This window comes from Halyomorpha halys, unplaced genomic scaffold (genome assembly GCF_000696795.3).
Source record: "Halyomorpha halys isolate HHAL.00 unplaced genomic scaffold, Hhal_1.1 Scaffold260.1, whole genome shotgun sequence".
NCBI classification, from domain to species: domain Eukaryota; kingdom Metazoa; phylum Arthropoda; class Insecta; order Hemiptera; family Pentatomidae; genus Halyomorpha; species Halyomorpha halys.
Genome location: NW_027112780.1, coordinates 104,448 through 115,065, shown reverse-complemented (window position 1 = coordinate 115,065; position 10,618 = coordinate 104,448). Strand labels below are relative to the sequence as shown.

At 31.5% G+C, this 10,618-nt stretch overlaps 1 protein-coding gene across 4 annotated transcripts in view; it reads left to right on the top strand.

The window, feature by feature from the left end:
- Nucleotides 1–10,618, top strand: part of LOC106680410 (uncharacterized MFS-type transporter C09D4.1) — a 58,335-nt gene that overhangs the window by 25,846 nt on the left and 21,871 nt on the right. Inside the window, exon 1 of one of the 4 annotated variants that reach the window (XM_014420110.3) lies at nt 6,820–6,851. The exons of the other annotated variants lie outside the window; for them this stretch is intronic. Within the exon in view, the coding sequence (XP_014275596.1) occupies nt 6,836–6,851 (16 nt within the window). The 5' untranslated portion in view covers nt 6,820–6,835. Of the gene's footprint in view, nt 1–6,819; nt 6,852–10,618 lie in introns of those variants that run through there. 4 annotated transcript variants of the gene reach the window in all.

The window sequence follows — 10,618 nt, the reverse complement described above, 5'->3', positions numbered from 1 at the left end:
TGACGAGGTAAGTTGTTTTCTCTAAAACTTTTTATGTTCATTGGTGAAGTATTGTTAGTGATAGTAGTCTATCTAGAAAGTATTTCGATAGTAGACTCGATCTGTTCTTTTGTTTTTAGTGGAATTTTTAAGTCAAGTACGTTTTCTAGATCAGTCCGAAAAATTTTCCAGTTTACCTATCCTGTAACCATTGAAGGGGGCGAGGGTCTAGGAATAGGATTAGAATGGATGTGAAGTAGAACCGGGCTATGATATAAGAGCTATAATCTGAAGAGAGGCCATCTAAAGATTGAATTGTGGATTGTGAGGTGGGTATTTGGGAAGTAACAAATATAACAAGGATATCGGGACGTTTTTTAAGGGATGTAGGCCTATAAGTAGGATTTTTAGGAGAGAGGATAGTAAAAACATCTAAATTAAGGATTTTTCTTTTTCATTAAAAAAAAAAAAAATAATGTTCAAATTTGTTGGTGCTTTTGATTATATGACCCTAACCAGTAAAACTATTCAAGTTTATAATCACAGGATTCCCTACATCCTCTCAACCTATGTAATAATTATTATATACTCCATCATTGAACGAGTTATTTTCAGTTTTAATGTTACTTATGTATAATAATTTACAATTATTCTATCATACATTAAAATGCCATTGATTGCGATATAGACGTAACGTGGCGTGAAGGGCCTCCGTGCAAGGCCTTCACTCGTGCAACTTCCAATTCATAAAATGATCCTAGATAAAGCTAATAGATCTAAAATTTAATTACATTTCATTTTGACCAAATAAATTAACTAAATAATATAGATGCCTAATTATTTTTTAATTGGTCCCAGTTGTGCACTCCTAAAACCAAACGACACGACAGCACCTCCGTATAACATAAATCAAGTTTAGTGGAACTTAAAAGAATAAACATTTAACAGTTTAACTGGTTTCAAATAAAAAGGAACTTCAATATATGGAACGGTCACATTGATTTTGATTCCATTAATAACTTATTTTCTTCAAGCAGGTGTTTAGTAAAATATTGATGTAAAAGTACACATTTTTACATCTGTAAATGTACATATAATTTCATATATACCTATATGAAAAAATATCCGCGGTATGTACTACGAATATTGATTTTGAAAGTTTTTAAATTGAAGCAAATAAACAAAAAGTTATTTAACATTCATACTACAGTCAATGAAATATTACAGAGGATAGTGAAAAAAAAAACAATTTTTGACTTATTATTTCATACAAAATAAACATACTAAAAGTGTTTTGTACATATTCCTATAATAAGTGGCGCTTTCCTATCATAGGTGATAGCACAATTTTTTTTTTAGTTTTTCACTTATACCTAGAAGTAACATAAGGATACTCCATGAAAAATTAAAGCTTGCGAAATGTGGCGCAAGATTGCTTCTAATAATTTTTTCGTTACTTTTCTTGGTTACCTATATGTGCTCAGAATTATCTAATTTGGAAAAAAAAAAGACTTTTTCACGTCTTTAGCCTAATTTAACCAATTAACTCTTTAGCTTTCCATCTTACGCATACGCCACGAGAAAATAAGTTTCAAAGTATGAAAAGCTTGTAAAGTATACTTAATATTTGATTATTTCACAGAAAACGTATAACTATTTACATATAACTTATCTAGTGTAACTTAACACTATGTACATATAACTTACAAACGTATATCGAGTAGGTTGGTCAATGTACGGCTACAATCTCATAAGAGGAGATCATAAGAAAAAAAGGCAATCCTACCCAACCGGACCCACCCCACTAAGACCCCTTATTGGGGACCATTGACGGTCCTATGTCAATTTTGAAATACTTGCTTGAATCGGGAAGAGGAGACTTTTAGATTAATCGAGCAATATTTAAAAACCGCCTGAAAATGAAAAACGGCGTGAATCACCTTATATATTGACTCTAGAATCACTTTACCTCAATATACAGTTAACACACACACAATTTCAGTATTGTTGGAAGGTTTTTATCATATATAGTTATTGTATTTTTGTAGGGGCGAAAGATGAGGGTAGGAAAGAGCTTTCTACAAATTTCACCCTCGCAACTTTTTGTAGGCAGAAGGGATATAAGAGTTAACGAGGCAAATGACCCTAAAACGTGAGGCAAACTTTGATTTCTCAAAAACTAGTGAATTTTGACCGCAGAATGTTTACCTCCTAACTAGTCACAAAACCCAGAGTCAAAAATTGTGTCTACCATTTTCTTTTTTTGTATTCATTGATTGGGATAATTTGTATTCTTATAAAATAAGAAAACAAAGATAATTGTGAATATGGAAATTGGATTGGTCTGATTTAATTATTGGAAAAAAAAATTATATTTTATAAAATTGTGAAATATATTCCTTTTTTTCAGCCGGAATAGTAGCTAACAACTCCTTACAATTATTAGGTAAAGCAGATTTTCAATCAGCATCAAATTTCTGATTTAGTGCTATTTTTTATTGCAATTAATTCATAAAATTTAGATTGTGTGGTCAATATTCTTAAAATTGGTTTGCTAGGTATTATTATTATGATTCTTATCAATATTTGTTATATAAAAAAATAAAAACTCAAAAAGTGGCAAAGAATAATATTCACGATACAAATAGAAGAAACAAACGAGTATATAAAATTCCGGAAATGAATAATCAGTCAATGTTTCAGCAGTTCGGGGAGAAGGTTAGAAAATACAGCACATCTCACATCAACAGTCTAAAAAATCACATAAGAATAGAAACAGTTCATCACTAACAACTGAAAACACAATCCATATTATATTAATAATTGTTTATATGTCGTTCCTTAGAATGTGTGACTCAGTGATAGAGCATAACCCTTGGTCAATAATCTTTTTTTTTTGTTGCCCCTAATTAAAATTAATTACTAGACGTGTTATACAATTCTAATTATCTAAACTGAAATTTACCAAGATGAATCTCACAAACTAAAATAAACAAATTTCAATTTATGTCTTTGGCAGGGACACAATCAGTGATAGCCTGATAAAAGATTGTGTTTTAACCTCGTTCGTCACATATTGCTTATACAATACTGCTTTGAATACAATTTTAATTCGTTTTGTTACACAGGGTTTTTTGATAAGTAATTAAATATCACCTTTAATTAAACATAATTTATTAATTAATAGAATAGAATAATTCTGTTGATCATGAATGCATGTTATGGCTCGCCTACTTCCATGACTAATTAATGCTTTTTTTTTTTTTTTTAATTTTCCAAAAATAAATGAGCAAAAACCTAGTTATTGTGGATGGAGAATGTTTTAAGAACACGAATTGCTAATATTTCGATAAAACAAAATCCTTCGGACTTTTGGTCTATAAAACAATCTTATTTTATTTTTCAACTCCCTATCTATATACATTCATACAACGTGTATATTTGCTTCTTAGATAAAGTTATTAAAGATTTACATTCTCCTGACGAGGAAGAAATTATGGAAGTATGGAACTCGTCAAGGTGCTTCGGGATCTACTGATGCCTTTCTGGGCGAAACAAAATAATCTACAAAAATAAAGCTGGCAAAACAATAATTTGTCCAACTCGCGAGAAAGGTAATGAGCTCGAGTGTAATAGCAATGGAATATCGTTGCAACCAATAGTAAAACAAGTTCTTCTTCCTATGCTCTTTGAGTCTGCTTTCTTTGGCTGAGAGTTTTGCGTTACGTAATCTGTGCGGGTTTCGTAGAAGGAAATCAACGGTGAACCAAGTGTCTATTCTGGAACATGTGCTGGGGAAAACAGGGAATACAACACTTAAACGCATCATCCAGTCGTAGAACTTAAAAGTGCCTATGACAGTTCCTACTGATAAGCATAGAAGAACACTACTGCCCCAAATCAGAACTTGAGACATCGTGAGTTGTTAGGTACTCCGAGTTCTTCTGCCAGCTTCGTAGATTATTTTCTTTCGCCCAGATAGGAATCAGGAGATCCCGAAGCCCCTTGACGAGTTCCATACTTCCAAAATTTCTTCCTCGTCAGGAGAATGTAAATCTTTAATAACTTTATCTAAGAAGCAAATATACACGTTGTACGAATGTATATAGGGAGTTGAAAAATAAAATAAGATTGATCGATCAATGAGTCCCAACAGAGCGTTAAATAATGTGGTACTATGGAAATCCAATCGTACATTGTTAACACCTTCACAGACGAGATTGCTTGTAGATTACGTAATAAAGCGTCAAACTATATGACTCATTTCCAATTTTTTTTTCTTCCTATATTTGTGACAATAAAAATCATTAATAATGCAAAATCACTACGAGATAAATTTTAATTAAGTTAATAAAGCAAATTAAGCATAACGCATACCACGAGTTATCTCTGTATTGACACTCAACGTGTAAATTAGCACTAATTATGATTTTCAATGGATTGGACTACAGCTATGTATAAGCTTGTAGGTTTATCTTGTGCTGACGGTACCCATCGCATCCTAGTTCCATAAAGCACGCAACATCAAATCCATTTTTTTTTTTAATTTTAGAGTGTTACCAATGGGTAGTTTCTCTACACTCCTGTATCACTCCGTAATAGCATACATGAAATTTACTAAATGCATAATTATGTACAGTTGTAAATTGCAATAAAGATAATAAAAAAAAGAATAAAATGTGTTTTAACTAACTCTCTTAGGCAACCAAAAGTTTTTCATTGAGGTTATTGGATAGTCCTACACAAGAAGTTTTTTTTTTTGAAACTAGAAATCGGCATTTCACAGACACTTGATCAAAAAATAACTGAAACGGATAGTACAAATTTAAGAAAAAAATCCAACGAGAAACATTGTAAGTTGTCAATTTACAAATTATGACCATAGTCATTAATTAGCCTAAGATTAAAAATTGAATGAAAAATTTGTTGTGCAAACCGCAACTGGTAACCGCAATATCACTAGCATTTTTGACCCTACACTTTCGCCCATGGTTCTGTATTTAAAATTTCAATAAAATTTATTTTCCCTTATCCAGATTGTCCAATCACTTTGAATCCTTGTTTCATGTTGAACTTTATTTGTACAGTACAGTTCATATGTTTCACGAACATTTTACATCACACTATTTTCCAGGACATATTTGAATACAGTTTTCTATAAAATTCTTTATGACCCCTTTCTTGGCCATTTCTAATACACAGGAGTGTGAGGTTTATCTACAATGTACCACCCTATTCTACCCATGGAGAGGGGTCAAGTTTTCATTTTGTGGGACAACCTCAGAATAAGATTCAACCCCCTAGGCTGGATTCGAACCGTCGCTGCTGCAGTTCCGAGGTCGTAAAGACATACGTCTCAACTACCTCAACTACAGACGGTCGATTTATTTATTTCTTTAAATTTTAATCGACGACTTATCTTTATATAAGGAGAACTATTTTAAGTAAACCACCCACATTATTGAATTCAGCAAGTCTGAACAGTACGCCATGTTTCCACTCACAGGCTGCTTCGGCGCAATCGCAGATTGGTGGTACTACTGCGAGTTACTAAGTCGTCTTATCAGAAGTGGTCCTCTCGATCATCCAGCGAGAAGACACAGTGAAAAATGTGTTTAAAACGGAAAGCTCCACACTTCAGCAATATGAAAATATTTAGGTAGAGAAGCCAGAAGACTCAAGAAAATGGAAGAATATTATCCGGGAGGGTATTATCAAAGAATGGAAACGGTGCTAGGTAACGACCACGTAAGGTACTTCATTAAGAAAATACTTCTCTATCGTCCAAACAGGGTTAGAAGCATAGTAGGTCCTCCTAAACTACTGGGTTTCACATATCCCTACAGAACGTGGGGGCTTTCCAGCCAAGCTCCATGGCTCTGGAAGGGACATAGCAAGGGATCCCAGATATGACATACCGAAGAGCTAGAGCGCCTTCCACACAGAGGGCCAAATTACTGAAAGGAACTAGACCCTACATCCTCACGGAGAACGAGTTCCTTAGAGGTCACCGGGACGAGCAAAAGGTGAAGTTCAACCCAAGGGAAAAGTTGAGGTTTTGAGTGCATTCCTTGTAACATCCTTATGTAGGCCACACCCGTACTGCAGGAAAGCTACGAAGGAAGGACATAAAAATAAATGATGCTTGGAACAATACCTTTAATTTTTGAAAATGTAAATATCTATATATTAATTCCTAAAATGTTTTAAGTCATCGGATTTCTAATTTTTAAGAACAGACACACTGTAATGTTGAAATGTTAAGTACGAAAAACTACTGCAAGTTGAATTCAATTTTTTCTGTAATTTCTCAACGAAAAATAACATATTATTTTTAAACAAGTCATGAAATCCGTCAAGTAATAAAAGATAGAAAAGACAATATTTAAATAAAATACATAGTTAAATGGGAGCGTAAATTAGTAAAGTAGCGTTTTATTCTTAAGATTAGATAAGATTAGCCATGTTACATAAATATCATAATTAATTCAATAATTTAAAATTGAAAAATGTTAAAATTTTATATATTTTACTATTGGAGAAAGATTAAACGTTATGGGAAATAAATATTCTCGAGTCGATCCATACCTTGGCATAATAAAGTACTTAATAAATATTTCTAAAATTTTCATATACTTTTAGCAATCCAACATATATTGTCACAATTTATATTCATTATTCTTTATTATATGTTCATTATAATTTATATTCATCTGCATGTGAATTTCTGTTGATTGGTACTAAATTCATTCGACTAGTTTACATCTGAACGTAGGCTAATTGAGTAAATTGTTCTGAATGGAGTGGGGACCCATCAGTATAACTTAAATCGAGGGAAGGACACACAGGCAGAAAGATGAGAGGAGATCGAGGTAATGTCCACAAAATTCATTGAAAGATTTAGAAATCGTGATTTAATTAATAATGCGTTTAATTTTTTTTTTTTTACCTATTTCAGTAAAACTTTTGCGTGTAGGTCAGTGATCTCCTGTTGAAGTTATTGCTAATTTTGTTGTCCCCCCCCAAAAAAAAAAAATAATATTAAGACCTTAGAAGACCAAAATTTATTTACAGTTCATGAAGTTCCACTCCCAGTTATCGACAATTAAAGTAGTAGTTACCTACAAGTTGGAAAACCCATCCCCAACCCTAAGACTGAAGCACAGGTAGCTGTTGGACAACTGTTATCAATTCTATTATTGACGTGACTTCTATTTTATTTATTTATTTTTTATCTCTTCGCCCTTTTATCAAATTAATTAGTTGATTTTTATTTTCCATTAGAGGGAAATTGTTTGTTTTGTTAGGTACACGAATGTCGTTATTTTTGTTATAAACTTTACTTTTCTCTCTTGTTAAGAATTATTATTTTTATCCATTTTTCTTTTTTTACTTGTAACGTTGTATATAGTTAGGGGTGTCTTTTGAATGAGACTATACCCTCCCTCCATAATAAATTGTTAAGAAAATAGAGTAACGGTTATATGAACCAACAGGGCCCTGTTTCATAATAAAGCACAATCTAATACTATTAGTCTTGTCGATGTAACTTAATACACTGACTTGTACTTTAGTACTTTAAAACTCCTGTAATATCACTAACAGTCCTCCCTATTAGGAAAAAAATAAGTATTTAAGTAATTAACACGTTGTTTCGATACTTTTATTTTGAACTAATACTATTAGCTTTCATTATGAAACAGAGCCCTGGTATTAAATAAATAAATAAAAAATTACTAACAAAAATTTTTATTTTTCAGTAGTTCGTATATTAAGGCTTTTCGAAATGGGAATAACAAAAATAAATTTTGGTCTCGCCAGGAATACTTTAGTTTAACAAAAAGATAATAAAGAAGTCATGCGATCGGAAAAGATCGTGCGATCTCATCAATTTCCGTTCGAATTGGATTTATCTATTTCTCATTTAGTTATTCATAATATTCTTTAATATTTTTATATGTACATTGTATACTGTTGCTAACAATAAGAACTGTTTATTTTTTTCTCAAATAAACAAAATTAAAGGGACTTTATATAGAGAATTTTTGAAAATTCGGCATTTAAATAAGCCTTGTTAGTCTATTCCGATGAGAATGAAGCTTATTTGATATTAATGACCACTTAATAGCTAATTTATTCGCCATGTTTAATCAAAATCGTTCGAGCCGTTTTGGAGAAAGTCAGAATATGTGAAAAATCGATTCTATAAAGTGGCATTTCCACATGGTTGATTTTTACGAAAAACATTTGCTGTCACATCCTTGAATATGTTATTTCATTTTCGTACGACTCATCGTTTTTAAGCTAGTCTGTTCACAGACACACATATATAGACCATTTTGTGAGTCTATATTTTTATAGATATATGTCCATATTGCGACTCAGGGGACCTCAAGACATGTATTTCCATCGATATCTCGAATTCGAAGTTTTTCACGATCGCAATACTGTCCCTTACTGTATATTCCGTAAGTGAAAGTAAAAAATCGATGTATTAATCTAGTAACATCAAATCTCAACCATTGTTTTCTAGTATACCTTCATAATATCTTCCAACTTCAAGAATTCTTTCAAAATAATACTTCATTTTATTTTTAAACTATATAAAGCTTTTTTTGGACGAGGTAACTTAACCAGTGATGTGTATCTATCTTCAATATAATCTTGCCAGATGTTATCAGAATTAGAATTAAGATAAAATGATTAAGTTTAAGAATACAAAAAAAAATTAGTAAATATAAATAAATGCTTAAAAGTATATTAATAATTATTTTGATAAACAAATTAAATAACTGGAAAACGTTAATAAGATAATGAGTAAGACTTTAGAATAAAACAAATCAATAAAGCTGAGTTTTTATTTATTTTAAAACGAAATATAATTTGTAGATTATGTAAGTTTTCTCAGTAATTTGGCAAAAGATTTAATTTATAGTTAATGACAACATGCATACTTACATAAAATATAATTCATAATTTTTATATAATTAAAGCTTGCGTTAGTGCTCTAATATATTTGGAATTATTTCTGCCAATAACCATCACACAGAAACCAATATTTTTTTGGATGCAAATTTGATTTTGGCATGTGCTCCGGTCTTTCGTCGATATTTAGCCACTGACCAGACCGACGACAGTTGTCATATACAAGCCACTTTTCATCACACGTGATTATCCTTTCGAGATAAGGCTCGTTTTTTGCCTAGTAACCGAGGAGACGCACGACTCAAAACAATTGAGCTACTGCCGCTCATTAAGTTCATGAGGTAGCCATAGATCTACATTTTCTACTTCACCAATTGCTTTAAGTTTCGAGAAACAGTCGATACACTTGTATTTTACAACTATTTATTATCTGACGTTTCGACCACTTTGTAGGGCTTGATAGGGGCTGTTACATGATGATGGATTTACAGACTTAATATTAATATTATTATATTAAGTCTGAAAACTATTATCTTGAACAGCCCTGATGAAGCACTACAAAGTGGGGTGAAACGTCGGATAATTAATAGTTGTGAACTATTTTTGTTCTTTTTGACCTCTACCCTGACCATCTTCTTCATAATTTTTTCACTATATACTGGATATATACTTCAAAAAGTTAAAATTATATGAGCTTTTCTGAGTAAAAAAAAAAACTTTATTCCTTAGACTATAAACTATATAGGAACCTCTTAACGATCATTCAAAAGCCAAACTAAGGTGAATGACTCGAATCGCGAAGGCTACTCCGATAGCCTCCTTTTGGTACATCAACTATTAAAGCTAATTATTTTTAAACTCTATCCTTAATAATTTATTTCCTTTTCCTATATCCGATTTTACCTCACTCGTCATCATCTGCCCTCTCTTAATAGTAATATTCAAGGAAATATTGAATGTAAATTATAAAAAAATTGATTTAAAGATGTAGTGCTCCTAAACCAAATGTAAGACTCTTTCAGTTTATTTCTGTTACTTTTGAAAGATTATTCGTATCTCTGGAAGTGAGTTTACAAATGTACCATCTTAGACTAATATCTTAGCCAAGAGCACATATGTTTAATACTAAACGACCTATCATTAAACGGCTTTGATGGTCGACCAGTGGGATCTTTAGTAACAGAGAATTCGAAAGTACCCTGAAGCCAATTCTTCAAATATACTCTTTCTCATGAGCGGCAGGTCTCTTTTTCTTTATTTTTTATTTCAGGTGTGAAAATTTATTTTCAAAATCCATTCGTTCGCCTCAGAATAATTTTCTCTTATATGATTTGTATAATTGAATAATTTTTTATCAATACATTCTTGCATTTGACAAATGGTTATACCTATAAATAGCTTTATAGTTTCATAAAGTTTTCGGCTTTTAACTATTTTAATGCATGAAGGGCCTAAAACAAAATATAACATATTGGCTAGAACATTAAGAATGAAAACTATTTTTTTTTTATTTCACAATAATTTAAAAAAATAATCATAAAAGAACTAAATACTACTAGCTAGCTTTTCTGTGGCTCCTTTTTTTAAAATATTAAGATTGAATTAATTACTCTTTCCTATCAAATAAAAACGAACACAGGGAAACGTGGCGAAACATAAAAAAAAAAAAAACCTTTGTTCATTGAAGTGGAGTATAATAGTATTGGAAGTAACT